Genomic DNA, 15,500 nt, shown 5'->3' with positions numbered 1-15,500 from the left:
TTCACACATTGGAGAAGGAAATGGCAACCCACTTAAGTGTTCTTGCCTGGAGAATCCCAGGGACGGGGAGCCTGGTGGACTGCCGTCTACGGGGTCACACAGAGTCGGACACGACTGAAGTGACTTAGCAGCAGCAGCAGTCTTTTTTTATGATTATCTTTCACTTATAGTGTCTTCCATAAATAGATGTTCTTAATTTTAATGTGATTCAATTTGTCACTCTTTTCCTTTGTGTGTGTGTGTGTTTTGTATTGTTTAAGAAACATTTGCGGCTTTTCTTCTTCCCTCTCTGCACCCTGAGGCCAGATTCGGCCCCGGAAACTAAGCCAGCGGGCGCGGCATCTCTACTTCGTGGGTGTGGTGGGTGTGAAGGGGAGAGGCGACTGGCGGGTCAACGGGCCTCGAGGAAGCCGAGTTTCCGCGGTGGCTTGGGGCAACACCGTCTCCCGACCCAGCATGTAGGTGCTGGGCGGCTGCCATGAACTCCGGAGCCATGAGGATCCACAGCAAAGGACAGTTTCAGGGTGGAATCCAAGTTAAAAATGAAAAAACCCGACCATCTTTGAAATCTCTGAAACCTGATAACAAACCAGAAAAATCCAAATATAAACCTCTCTGGGGTAAAGTGTTTTACATTGACTTACCTTCCGAGAGACGCCGGCCCCGGCGGCGCAGACGCGACGCGAGAGACGCCGGCCCTGGCGCAACGAACCACGCAAAGAGGTGCGGCTGTGAGGAGCTACCCCACGCCTGAGGCCAGGGCCGGCAGCTGAGAGGAACTACCCAACTTCCAACAGGCGGTGGCTGCGCGGGCACAGGAGGGCCGAGAGGAGCTACTTCGCGTTCAAGGTCGGGGGGGCGGCCTTGAGGAGATACCCCTCCTCCAAGGTAAGGTACAGCGGCTGCACTTTGCTGGAGCGGCTGTGAAGAGATTTTCCACGACCAAGGTAAGAGAAACCCAAATGAGACGGTAGGTATTGCTAGGGGGGCGTCAGAGGGCAGACACACTGAAATCATAATCACAGGAAACTAGTCGATCTGATCACATGGACCACAGCGGAATGTGGTCCACTGGAGAAGGGAATGGCAAACCACTTCAGTATACTTGCCTTGAGAACCCCATGAACAGTAACAAAGGGCAAAATGATAGGATACTGAATGAGGAATTCCCCAGGTCGGTAGGTGCCCAGTATGCTACTGGAGCTCAGTGGAGAAATAACTATAGAAGGAATAGAGGGATGGAGCAGGAGCAAAAGCAAAACCAATACCCAGCTGTGGATGTGACCAGTGATAGAAGCAAGGTCCGGTGCTGTAAAGAGCAATATTGCATAGGAACCTGGAATGTTAGGTCCATGAATCAAGGCAAATTGAAAGTGGTCAAACGGGAGATGGGAAGAGTGAACGTCGACATTTTAGGAATCAGTGAATTAAAATGGACTGGAATGGGTGAATTTAACTCGGATGACCATTATATCTACTACTGTGGGCAGGAATCCCTTAGAAGAAATGGAGTAGCCATCATGGTCAACAAAAGAGTCCAAAATGCAGTACTTGGATGCAATCTTAAAAATGACAGAATGATTTCTGTTCGTTTCCAAGGCAAACCATTCAATATTACAGTAATCCAAGCCTATGCCCCAACCAGTAATGCTGAAGAAGCTGAAGTTAATCGGTTCTATGAAGACCTACAAGACCTTTTAGAACTAACACCCAAAAAAGATGTCCTTTTCATTATAGGGGACTGGAATGCAAAAGTAGGAAGTCAAGAAACACCTGGAGTAACTGGCAAATATGGCCTTGGAGCACGGAATGAAGCAGGGCAAAGGCTAATAGAGTTTTGTCAAGAGAATGCACTGGTCATAGCAAACACCCTCTTCCAACAACACAAGAGAAGACTCTACACATGGACATCACCAGATGGTCAACACCGAAATCAAATTGATTATATTCTTTGCAACCAAAGATGGAGAAGCTGTATACAGTTAGCAAAAACAAGACCAGGAGCTGACTGTGGCTCAGATCATGAACTCCTTATTGCGAAATTCAGACTTAAATTGAAGAAAGTAGGGAAAACCACTAGACCATTCAGATATGACCTCAATCAAATCCCTTATGATTATACAGTGGAAGTGAGAAATAGATTTAAGGGACTAGATCTGATTGATAGAGTGCCTGATGAACTCTGGACGGAGGTTCGTGACATTGTACAGGAGACAGGGACCAAGACCATCCCCATTGAAAAGAAATGCAGAAGAGCGAAATGGCTGTCTGAGAAGGCCTTACAAATAGCTGTGAAAAGAAGAGAGGCGAAAAGCAAAGGAGAAAAGGAAAGATATAAGCATCTGAATGCAGAGTTCCAAAGAATAGCAAGGAGAGATAAGAAAGTCTTCCTTAGTGATCAATGCAAAGAAATAGAGGAAAACAACAGAATAGGAAAAACAAGAGACCTCTTCAAGAAAATTAGAGATTCCAAGGGAACATTTCATGCAAAGATGGGCTCGATAAAGGACAGAAATGGTATGGACCTAACAGAAGAAGATATTAAGAAGAGGTGGCAGGAATACACAGAAGAACTGTACAAAAAAGATCTTCACGACCAAGATAGTCACGATAACGTGATCACTGATCTAGAGCCAGACATCTTGGAATGTGAGGTCAAGTGGTCCTTAGAAAGCATCACTACTAGCAAAGCTAGTGGAGGTGATGGAATTCCAGTTGAGCTATTTCAAGTCTTGAAAGATGATGCTGTGAAAGTGCTGCACTCAATATGCCAGCAGATTTGGAAAACTCAGCGCTGGCCACAGGACTGGAAGAGGTCAGTCTTCATTCCAATTCCAAAGAAAGGCAATGCCAAAGAATGCTCAAACTACCGCACAATTGCACTCATCTCACACGCTAGTAAAGTCATGCTCAAAATTCTCCAAGCCAGGCTTCAGCAGTATGTAAACCGTGAACTCCCAGATGTTCAAGCAGGTTTTAGAAAAGATAGAGGCACCAGAGATCAAATTGCCAACATCCGCTGGATCATGGAGAAAGCAAGAGAGTTCCAGAAAAACATCTATTTCTGCTTCATTGACTATGCCAAAGCCTTTGACTGTGTGGATCACAATAAACTGTGGAACATTCTGAAAGAGATGGGGATAGCAGACCACCTGACCTGCCTCTTGAGAAACCTGTATGCAGGTCAGGAAGCAACAGTTAGAACTGGACATGGAACAACAGACAGGTTCCAAATAGGAAAAGGTGTACGTCAAGGTTGTATATTGTCACCTTGCTTATTTAACTTATATGCAGAGTACATCATGAGGAACGCTGGGCTGGAAGAAGCACAAGCTGGAATCAAGATTGCTGGGAGAAATATCAATAACCTCAGATATGCAGATGACACTACCCTTATGGCAGAAAGTGAAGAGGAACTCAAAAGCCTCTTGATGAAAGTGAAAGAGGAGAGTGAAAAGGTTGGCTTGAAGCTCAACATTCAGAAAACAAAGATCATGGCATCTGGTCCCATCACTTCATGGGAAATAGATGGAAAAACAGTGGAAACAGTGTCAGACTTTATTTTTTTGGGGCTCCAAAATCACTGCGGATGCTGATTGCAGCCATGAAATTAAAAGACGCTTGCTCCTTGGAAGGAAAGTTATGACCAACCTTGATAGTATATTAAAAAGCAGAGACATTACTTTGCCAACCAAGGTCCATCTAGTCAAGGCAATGGTTTTTCCCGTGGTCATGTATGGATGTGAGAGTTGGACTGTGAAGAAAGCTGATCGCCGAAGAATCGATGCTTTTGAACTGTGGTGTTGGAGAAGACTCTTGAGAGTCCCTTATACTGCAAGGAGATCCAACCAGTCCATTCTAAGGGAGATCGATCCTGGGTGTTCATTAGAAGGACTGATGCTAAAGCTGAAGCTGCAATACTTTGGCCACCTCATGCGACGAGTTGACTCACTGGAAAAGACTCTGATGCTGGGAAAGGTTGGGGGCGGGAGGAGAAGGGGACGACGGAGAATGAGATGGCTGGATGCCATCACCGACTCTGTGGACATGAGTTTGAGTGTACTCCGGGAGTTGGTGATGGACAGGGAGGCCTGGCGTGCTGTGATTCATGGGGTCGTGGAGAGTCGGACACGACTGAGCGACTGAACTGAACTGAACTGAACTACCTTCTGTCACCATATCTGAAAAACTGCAAAAGGACATTAAGGATCTGGGAGGGCGAGTTGAAGAATTTCTCAGCAAAAATATCAGTTATCTTATTTCAAATAAAAAGGAGATGGAAAAGGAACAAGATGGCGGAGGAATAGGACGGCGAGACCACTCTCTCCTCCACAAATTCATCAAAAGAACATTTGAACGTGGAGTAAAGTCCACAAAACAACTTCTGAATGCTGGCAGAGGACGTCAGGCACCCAGAAAAGCAGCCCATTGTCTTCGAAAGGAGGTAGGAAAAAACATAAAAGATAAAAAGCGAGACAAAAGAAGTAAGGATGGAGCTCCGTTCTGGGAAGGGAGGCTTTAAAAAGAGAACTTTCCGAACACCAGGAAACACTCTCACTGGCGAATCTGTGGCGAGCCTTGGAAGCTCAGAGGGCCACATAACCCTCTTTTTTTCCAAGATTTTTTAAAAACCCACAGATTACCCGTCAAACGGTAACTCCCAGCAGAGAAGCAGCGCAGATGCCTGCATACGCCATTAGCAAGCGGGGGCTGGGCAGGGAGGAGCCGGCTGAACTGCTTAGAGAGAGGACTGGGCTTGAATGCCGCGAAAACAATTTGAGAGAACTGGGGAGAGCAAAGCAGACTGTGTGATAGCTTCCCCACGAAAAGGCGGAAAGCTCTAACCTACGACTCGGCCAGCCCTGCTCACAGAATAAAGGACTGAGCAGAGTGAGCCGGCTACGGTCGGCCCATGGCCCATCCCCCATCCCCCGCCGAGACAGGCAGGGAGCACAGCCAGAGCCAGAGCGGGCAACCGCGGCCCCAGAAAGGCATCTGATACAAACTGCAGACAGGCTTGTTGCTATTCAGGACTTCTTGGGCTCGGGCCAGTCGATATCCCCCTGAGAAGGTGCGCCGGTTGTACACCCAGAAAACTGAGTGGTGGGGACTGGGGAGGCGATAAGTCACAGAGACCGCGCTCACCAAATACCTGGTCCCCTGAGCTGCTCGGACCGGGGAAGGCACAAAACGCAGGCCCAACCAAGTCTGCGCATTTGTGGAGTACCTGAGAACCTGAACTTGAGCCGCTCAGACCTGGGAAGTGCATACAACCCGGCGCCGGCCTCAGACAGCTCCCAGCAGAGCAACCTAGAGCCTGTGCAGTATAGATTGGGACAGCATATGTGCTGTGAGCGGGGGCAAACCCAGTGTGGCTGAGACGCTGTGAGCACTCCCCACAGACGCCAGAGATATTCGACTGCAGCGTTCCTCCCTTCCCAGAACAGGACTGAACAACTGAGCCTTAAAAAGTGTCCACCCACCCCCTAGTATCAGGGCGGAAATTAGACACTGAAGAGACCAGCAAACAGAAGCTAAAACAGAGGGAACCACCTTGGAAATGACAGATAAAGACATCTAGAGGCTACTCCAAGAATAAGACCAAAAACCAGAGGCAAGAGGCTTAAGGCCGAATCCTGAGAACACCAGAGAACTCCTGACTCCAGGGAACATTAATCGATAGGAGCTCATCAAACGTCTCCATACCTGCACTAAAACCAAGCACCACCCAAAGGTCAACAAGTTCCAGAGCAAGACATACCACACAAATTCTCCAGTAACACAGGAAAATAGCCCTGAGTTTCAATATACAGGCTGCCCAAAGTCACTCCAAACCCACTGACATCTCATAACTCATTACTGGACACTTCATTGCACTCCAGAGAGAACAAATCCAGCTGCACCCACCAGAACACCGACACAAGCTTCCATAACCAGGGAACTTTGACAAGTCACCTGTCCAACCCCACACACAGAGAGGAAATTACATAATAAAGAGATCTCCACAAACGGCCAGAAGAGGAAAAGGCCACCCCAAGCAAAGCATTATAAGCAAGATGAAGAGGCAGAGAAATACCCAGCAAGTAAAGGAACAAGATAAATGCCCACCAACACAAACAAAAGAGGAAGATATAGGGAATCTACCTGATAAAGAATTTCGAATTTTGGTGGTGAAAATGATTCAAAATCTTGAAAGCAAAATGGAGTTACAGATAAATAACCTGGAGAAAAGGATTGAGAAGATGGAAGAAAGGTTTAAGAAGAACTTAGAGGAAATAAAAAAGAGTCAATATACAATGAATAATGCCATAGATGAGATCAGAAACACTCTGGAGGGAACAAACAGTAGAATAACAGAGGCAGAAGACAGGATAAGCGAGCTAGAAGATAGAATTGTAGAAATAAATGAAACAGAGAGGAAAAAAGAAAAACAAATTAAAAGAAATGAGAACAATATTAGAGACCTCTGGGACAATGTTAAACAGTCCAACATTCGAATCATAGGAGTCCCAGAAGAAGACAAAAAAAAGACCATGAAAGAATACTTGAGGAGATAATAGTTGAAAACTTCCCTAAAATAGGGAAAGAAATAATCACCCAAGTCCAAGAAACCCAGAGAGTCCCCAACAGGATAAACCCAAGGCGAAATACTCCTAGACACATATTAATCAAATTAATAAAGATCAAACACAAAGAACAAATATTAAAAGCAGCAAGGGAAAAACAGCAAATAACACACAAGGGGATTCCCATAAGGATAACAGCTGATCTTTCAACAGAAACTCTTCAGGCCAGGAGGGAATGGCAAGACATACTTAAAGTGATGAAAGAAAATAACCTACAGCCCAGACTACTGTACCCAGCAAGGATCTCATTCAAATATGAAGGAGAAATCAAAAGCTTTACAGACAAGCAAAAGCTGAGAGAATTCAGCATCACCAAACCAGCTCTCCAACAAACGCTAAAGGATCTTTTCTAGGCAGGAAACACAGAAAGGGTATATCAACTCGAACCCAAGGCAATAAAGAAAATGGCTACGGGATCGTACTTATCAGTAATTACCTTAAACGTAAATGGGTTGAATGCCCCAACCAAAAGACAAAGGCTGGCTGAAAGGATACAAAAACAAGACCCCCATATATGTTGTCTGCAAGAGACCCACCTCAAATCGAGGGACACATACAGACTGAAAGTAAAGGGCTGGAAAAAGATATTCCATGCAAATAGAGACCAAAAGAAAGCAGGAGTAGCAATACTCATATCAGATAAAATAAACTTTAAAACAAAGGCTGTGAAAAGAGACAAAGAAGGAAACTACATAATGATCAAAGGATCAATCCAAGATGAAGATATAACAATTATAAATATTTATGCACCCAACATAGGAGCACTGTAATATGTAAGACAATTACTAACAAGTATGAAAGGGGAAATTAACAATAATGCAATAATAGTGGGCGATTTTAATACCCCACTTACATCTATGGATAGATCAACTAAACAGAAAATTAACAAGGAAACACAAACTTTAAATGATACAATAGACCAGTTTGACCTAATAGATATCTATAGGACATTTCACCCCAAAACAATGAATTTCACCTTTTTCTCAAGTGCACACGGAACCTTTTCCAGGATAGATCACATCCTGGGCCATAAATCTAGCCTAGGTAAATTCAAAAAAATTGAAATCATTCCAAGCATCTTTTCTGACCACAATGCAGTAAGATTAGATCTCAATTATGGGAGAAAAACTATTAAAAATGCCAACATATGGAGGCTGAACAACACGCTGCTGAATAATGAACAAATCATAGAAGAAATCAAAAGAGAAATCAATATATGCATAGAAATGAATGAAAATGAAAACACAACAACCCAAAACCTCTGGGACACTGTAAAAACAGGGCTAAGGGGGAAGTTCATAGCAATACAGGCACACCTCAAGAAACAAGAAAAAAGTCAACTAAATAACCTAACTCTACATCTAAAGCAACTAGAAAAGGAAGAAATGAAGAACCCCAGGGTCAGTAGAAGGAAAGAAATCGTAAAAATTAGGGCAGAGATAAATGCAAAAGGAACAAAAGAGACCATAGCAAAAATCAACAAAGCCAAAAGCTGGTTCTTTGAGAAGGTAAATAAAATTGACAAACCACTAGCCAGACTTATCAAGAAACAAAGGGAGAAGAACCAAATCAATAAAATTAGAAATGAAAATGAAGAGATCACAACCGACAACACAGAAATACAAAGGATTATTAGAGAATACTATCAGCAATTATATGGAAATAAAATGAATAACCTGGAAGAAATGGACAAATTCCTAGAAAAGTACAACTTTCCAAAACTGAACAAGGAAGAAATAGAAAATCTGAACAGACCCATCACAAGCACGGAACTAGAGGCTGTAATCAAGAATCTTCCAGCAAACAAAAGCCCAGGTCCAGATGGCTTCACAGCCGAATTCTACCAAAAATTTAGAGAGGAGCTAACACCTATTCTACTCAAACTCTTCCAGAAAATTGCTGAGGAAGGGAAACTTCCAAACTCATTCTATGACGCCACCATCACCCTAATCCCAAAACCTGGTAAAGACCTCACAAAAAAAGGAAAACTACAGGCCAATGTCACTGATGAACATAGATGCAAAAATCCTTAACAAAATTCTAGCAATCAGAATCCAACAACACATTAAGAAGATCATACATCATGACCAAGTGGGCTTTATCCCAGGAATGCAAGGATTCTTCAATATCCGCAAATCAATCAACGTAATACACCACATTAACAAACTGAAAAATAAAAATCATATGATTATCTCAATAGATGTAGAGAAAGCCTTCGACAAAATTCAACATCCATTTATGATAAAAACCCTCCAGAAAGTGGGAATAGAAGGGACATACCTCAACATAATAAAAGCTATATATGACAAACCCACAGCAAACATTATCCTCAATGGTGAAAAACTGAAAGCATTTCCCCTAAAGTCAGGAACAAGACAAGGATGCCCACTCTCACCACTACTATTCGACATAGTTCTGGAAGTTTTGGCCACAGCAATCAGAGTAGAAAAAGACATAAAAGGAATACAAATTGGAAAAGAAGAAGCAAAACTTTCACTGTTCACTGATGACATGATCCTCTACACAGAAAACCCTAGAGACTCTACCAGAAAACTGCTGCTGCTACTGCTGCTAAGTCACTTCAGTCGTGTCCGACTCTGTGTGACCCCATAGACGGCAGTCCACCAGGCTCCCCCGTCCCTGGGATTCTCCAGGCAAGAACACTGGAGTGGGTTGCCATTTCCTTCTCCAATGTGTGAAAGTGAAAAGTGAAAGTGAAGTTGCTCAGTCGTGTCCGACCCTTAGCGACCCCACGGACTGCAGCCTACCAGGCTCCTCCGTCCATGGGATTTTCTAGGCAATAGTACTGGAGTGGCTTGCCATACTACAGCTAATCAATGATTACAGTAACTTTTCAGGATATAAAATCAACACACAGAAATCCCTTGCATTGCTATACACTAATAATGAGAAAATAGAAAGAGAAATTAAGGAAACTATTCCATTCACTGTTGCAACAAAAAGAATTAAATACTTAGGAATATATCTACCTAAGGAAACAAAAGACTTGTACATAGAAAACTATAAAACACTACTGAAAGCAATCAAAGAGGACACTAATAGATGGAGAAATATACCATGTTCATGGATTGGAAGAATAAATATTGTAAAAATGAGTATACTACCCAAAGTAATTTATACATTCAATGCAATCCCTATCAAGCTACCAACGATATTTTTCACAGAACTAGAACAAATAATCTCACAATTTGTATGGAAATACAAAAAACCTCGAATAGCCAAAGCAATCTTGAGGAAGAAAAATGGAACTGGGGGAATTAATCTGCCGGACTTCAGGCTCTACTACAAAGCCACAGTCATCAAGACAGTATGGTACTGGCATAAAGACAGAAATATAGATCAATGGAACAAAATAGAAAGCCCAGAGATAAATCCACGCACCTATGGACACCTCATCTTTGACAAACGAGGCAAGAATGTACAATGGAGAAAAGACAGTCTCTTTAACAAGTGGTGCTGGGAAAACTGGTCAGCCACCTGTAAAAGAATGAAACTAGAACACTTCCTAACACCATACACCAAAATAAACTCAAAATGGATTAGAGAGCTAAATGTAAGACCAGAAACTATAAAACTCCTAGAGGAGAACGTAGGCAAAACACTCTCCGACATAAATCACAGCAGGATCCTCCATGACCCACCTCCCAGAATTTTGGAAATAAAAGCAAAAATAAACAAATGGGACCTAATTAAAATCGAAAGCTTCTGCACAGCAAAGGAAACTATAAGTAAGGTGAAAAGACAGCCTTCAGAATGGGAGAAAATAATAGCAAATGAAGCAACGGATAAAGGATTAATCTCCAAATTATACAAGCAGCTCCTGCAGCTCAATTCCAGAAAACTAAGTGACCCAATCAAAAAATGGGCCAAAGAACTAAACAGACATTTCTCCAAAGAAGACATAAAGATGGCTAACAAACACATGAAAAAATGCTCAACATCCCTCATAACCAGAGAGATGCAAATCAAAACCACAATGAGATACCATTTCACACCAGTCAGAATGGCTGCTATCGAAAAGTCTACATGCAATAAATGCTGGAGAGGATGTGGAGAGAAAGGAACCCTCTTACACTGTTGGTGGGAATGCAAACTAGTACAGCCACTATGGAGAACAGTGTGGAGATTCCTCAAAAAATTGGAAATAGAACTGCCATATGACCCAGCAATCGCACTCCTGGGCATACACACCGAGGAAACCAGAATTGAAAGAGACACATGTACCCCAATGTTCATTGCAGCACTGTTTATAATAGCCAGGACGTGGAAGCAACCTAGATATCCATCTGCAGACGAATGGATAAGAAAGCTTTGGTACATATACACAATGGAGTATTATTCAGCCATTAAAAAGAATACATTTGAATCAGTTCTAATGAGGTGGATGAAACTGGAGCCTATTATACAGAGTGAAGTAAGCCAGAAAGAAAAACACCAATACAGTATACTAACGCATATATATGGAATTTAGAAAGATGCAAATGATAACCCTGTATACGAGACAGCAAAAGAGACACAGATGTATAGAACAGTCTTTGGGACTCTATGGGAGAGGGTGAGGGTGGGAGGATTTGGGAGAATGGCATTGAAACACGTATGTTGTCATATGTGAAACGAATCACTAGTTCAGGGTCAATGCATGTTATAGGATGCTCGGGGCTGGCATGCGGGGATGACCCAGAGGGAGGACAAAGGGAGGAGGGAGGGGGGAGGGGGGTTCAGGAGGGGGAACTTATGTAAACCTGGGGCGAATTCATGTCAATGTATGGCAAAACGAACCAATATAATATTGTAAAATAATTTGCCTCCAATAAAAAATAAATTAATTACCAAAAAAAAAAAAAAAAAGGAAAAAAAAAGAAAAAGGAAGCTAAATTTGCACAAACCTTGGGACGAATCTCTCCTATACCAAGTCCAGAATCTGCGAATACTGCGGAAACCACATCACCTCATCCCAGCCATGATGGAAGTTCATTTAAGTCTCCAGACACAGTCTTTTAATAGGTATGTTTGAGCAGAGGAAAATTATTAGTTGAAAAAGCTATCAAGGACCATGATTTTATTCCTTCAAACAGTATATTGTCTAATGCCTTATCATGGGGAGTAAACATTCTTCATATTGATGACGTTAGATACTACATTGAACAAAGGAAAAAAGAACTGTATTTACTCAAGAAATCAAGCACTTCTGTAAGAGATGTAGGGAAAAGAGTAGGTGTTGGCACTCAGAAAACAAAAACAGGTAGACTCAAAAAGCCTTTTGTAAAGGTGGAAGATATGAGCCAGCTTTATAGGCCATTTTATCTTCAGCTGACCAATATGCCTTTTATAAACTCTATTCAGAAGCCCTCCAGCCCATTTGATGTAGAAAAGCCATCTGGCACCCAAAAGCAAACTCAAGTTAAACTAAGGATCCAAACAGATGGTGATAAATGTGGTGGAATTCCAGTTCAATTCCCGTTAAAAGAGAAGAAAAAAAAGGGATATTAAGAATGTTGCTTGCAGAAATATGAAGATCTTGACATTCATCTTCTGAGTGAGCAACACAGAAACTTTGCACAGAGTAATCACTATCAAGTTGTTGATGACATTGTATCTAAGTTAGTTTTTGACTTTGTGGAATACGAAAGGGACACGCCTAAAAAGAAAAGAATAAAATACATTGTTGGATACCTTTCTCCTATTATTGCAAATGTTGTGAAAAGGTCTGGAACTAAAGAAGAGCTGGAATTGCTGCATAATTCTCAGAAAGACTCCAGGGAAGATGTACATATGATGGAGCAGGATTTCCTATATAAAGAACCTGTGCAGGAACCTGAACAAAAGTCTGTGTCTTCTTCAGAACATACCCTCCACCATTCTAGTGAACTGAGAGAACTTGATGATAAAACATCTCGTAAATGTTCCATGTTAAATCCAGCTGAAAATGACATAAAACAAAATTTTACACCTCTGCCTCCATGTAAAAATAAACAAGACTGCATTCTTGATGTTTCTGAACACAAATTAATTTTAAGTGAAAGTGACTTAGAAGTAAAGGTAGATCACTGTCCACGTAGGCCACAGACATCTATACAAATTTCTAATTTCAATACAGATGATAGTGCACCTCAATGGAAACAAAAGTCAGATACTGTGCTTTTTCCAGCAAAGGATCTGAAAGAAAAGGACCTTTATTCGGTATTTCATCGTGATTCTGATCTGTTAGCAATAAACAGTTCACAGGAGCATCTGACACTTTGGGCAGAAATTCCATCCCAAAGCCCTCCTGAGGAACCCAACACGTGTGACATCGAGAGTATGGATAGTGTGCCTTCTGGTAAAATCTGTCGGAAAGTGAGAATATCATTAGGAAGAAATAAGAAAGAAAACCTGGAACCAAATGTGGAGTTAGATGAGAAAAGAACTGAATTTCTTACTACACAAGAAGAACACAGAATTTGTAGCTCACCAGTACAGTCTCTGCTGGATTTATTTCAGACTAGTGAAGAGAAATCAGAATTTTTGGGTTTCACAAGCTATACTGAAAAGAATAATATGTGTGATGTTTTAGATATTTGGGAAGAGGAAAATTCAAATCTGTTAACAATGTTTTTCTCGTCCCCTTCAACTTCTACATTTACTGGCTTTTAGATTTAAAAAAATAAATGCCTTTCAGAAGCAATGAAGATTATATTCTTGACATTTTTATAAATATGTATAAAAATTCTTAGTTTGGGGAATGGGGGGTTGCCAGTTTTGTTTACAGAACCAAATGTAAATATTAACAATAAAGGTGATTTTGCATTTTTCTACAGAAAAAAAAAATTTGCTTACTTTGAAGTCTTAAACTATTTTCCTATTTTGTCTTCCAACAGTTTTATAATTTTGCCTCTCACATTTAAGGCTTTAATTTACTTAGAACTCTTTTGTTTCAGCCACTTACTCAGGAGCCATCCTCTCTCCACTGATCTTTAGTGCTGTTTTATACATGCAAGGAACTTTCTTCTGGGCTCTCATTTCTTTTCCATTGATTTTTTTTTTCCAGTCTTATAGCTAATACTGCATTAAAAATTTTTTTTTTATTTTAAATTATTTAATTGGAGGCTAATTACTTTACAATATTGTAGTGGTTTTTGCCATACATTGACATGAATCAGCCATGGGTATACATGTGTTCTCCATCCTGAACCCCCCTCCCATCTCCCTCCCTATCCTATCCCTCAGGGTCATCCCAGTGCACCAGCCCTGAACACCCTGTCTCATGCATTGAACCTGGGATGGCGATCTGTTTCACATATGATAATATACATGTTTCAATGCTATTCTCTCAAATCATCCCACCCTCACCTTCTCCCACAGAGTCTAAAGGACTGTTCTTTACATCAGTGTATCTTTTGCTGTCTTGCATATTGGGTCATTGTTACCATCTTTCTAAGTTCCATATATATGCGTTAATATACTGTATTGGTATTTTGCTTTCTGACTTACTTTACTCTGTATAATAGGATCCAGTTTCTCCCACCTCATTAGAATGGATTCAAATTCTTTTTAATGGCTAAGTAATATTCCATTGTGTGTATGTACCACAATTGTGTATATGTACCACAACTTTCTTATCCATTCATCTGCCAACGGACATCTAGGTTGCTTCTGTGTCCTGGCTATTTTAAACAGTGTTGTGATGAACATTGGGGTACACATGTCTCTTTCAATTCTGGTTTCCTCAGGGTGTATGCCCAGCAGTGGGATTGCTATGGCAGTTCTATTTCCAGTTTTCTAAGGAATCTCCACACTGTTCTCCATAGTGGCTGTACTAGTTTGCATTCCCACCAACAGTGTAAAAGGGTTCCCTTTTCTCCACACCTCTCCAGCATTTATTGCTTGTAGACTTCTTGATAGCAACCATTCTGATTGGTGTGAGATGGTACCTCATTGTGGTTTTGATTTGCATTTCTCTGATAATGAGTGATGTTGAGCATCTTTTCATGTATTTGTTAGCCATCTGTATGTCTTCTTTGGAGAAATGTCTGTTTAGTTCTTTGGCCCATTTTTTGATTGGGTCATTTATTTTTCTGGAATTGAGCTGCATGAGCTGTTTGTATATTTTTGAGATTAATTCTTTGTCAGGTGCTTCTTTTGCTATTATTTTCTCCCACTCCAAAGGCTGTCTTTTCATCTTGCTTATAGTTTCCTTCATTGTGCAAAAGCTTTTATGTTTAGTTAGGTCCCATTAGTTTGTTTTTATTTCCATTACTCTGGGAGGTGGGTCATAGTGGATCTCACTGTGGTTTGTGTCAGAGAGTGTCTTGCCTACGTTTTTCTCTAGCAGTTTTATAGTTTCTGGTCTTACATTTAGATCCTTAATCCATTTTGAGTTTATTTTTGTGTATGGTGTTAGAAAGTGTTCTAATTTCATTCCTTTTTTTTTTTTTAAAGGTGAACCATCTGTTTATTTGCATTGAAATGTATTATTCATGAAGTACCCTCTTGACTTTACATGATCATAAGCTTTGAGCATGCCACAAGTTTGCAGAAAACACCATATTCTCTTATTGTACTGTTGGTGGGTGGGATACGGGGATAGGAAGGTGGTGGTAGACGCCCAACACTTTCAAAGACATGCTCTGAGTTATTCTGCCATTTAGATGATGGGGCTTTTGCCAAAATTCACATAGGATTACCTATCAATTGTATGTAACTAAATTAGAATTGGCAAGTAGCAAATATTGGAGGTTTTTTTTTTTTTTAAACACGTTCATCATTTACAGTAGTTATTCCTGAATATAACTGGCTACAGGTTATTTTCCCTCACTCCTCTGGGGTTATTTCATTGATAAGCACATAACCCTAAAGGATAGTATCATGAACAAA

The 15,500-nt window shown here is 41.2% G+C and overlaps 1 protein-coding gene across 1 annotated transcript; it reads left to right on the top strand.

The window, feature by feature from the left end:
• The first annotated feature begins 401 nt into the window (after window positions 1-401).
• LOC129536776 (protein DBF4 homolog A-like) lies at window positions 402-13,280 on the top strand. Its single transcript, XM_088836723.1, is given in 3 exon segments — window positions 402-651; window positions 4,174-4,267; window positions 11,508-13,280. Coding segments are annotated over 3 exon segments (2,040 nt in total). The 5' UTR covers window positions 402-478.
• Window positions 13,281-15,500: the final 2,220 nt, after the last annotated feature.

This window comes from Moschus berezovskii, chromosome 6 (assembly GCF_049115385.1).
Source record: "Moschus berezovskii isolate FMDL1 chromosome 6, NW_MosBer_1.0, whole genome shotgun sequence".
NCBI lineage: Eukaryota > Metazoa > Chordata > Mammalia > Artiodactyla > Moschidae > Moschus > Moschus berezovskii.
The sequence above is the reverse complement of the archived record's forward strand: the minus strand, read 5'-3'. Positions and strand labels throughout refer to the sequence as shown.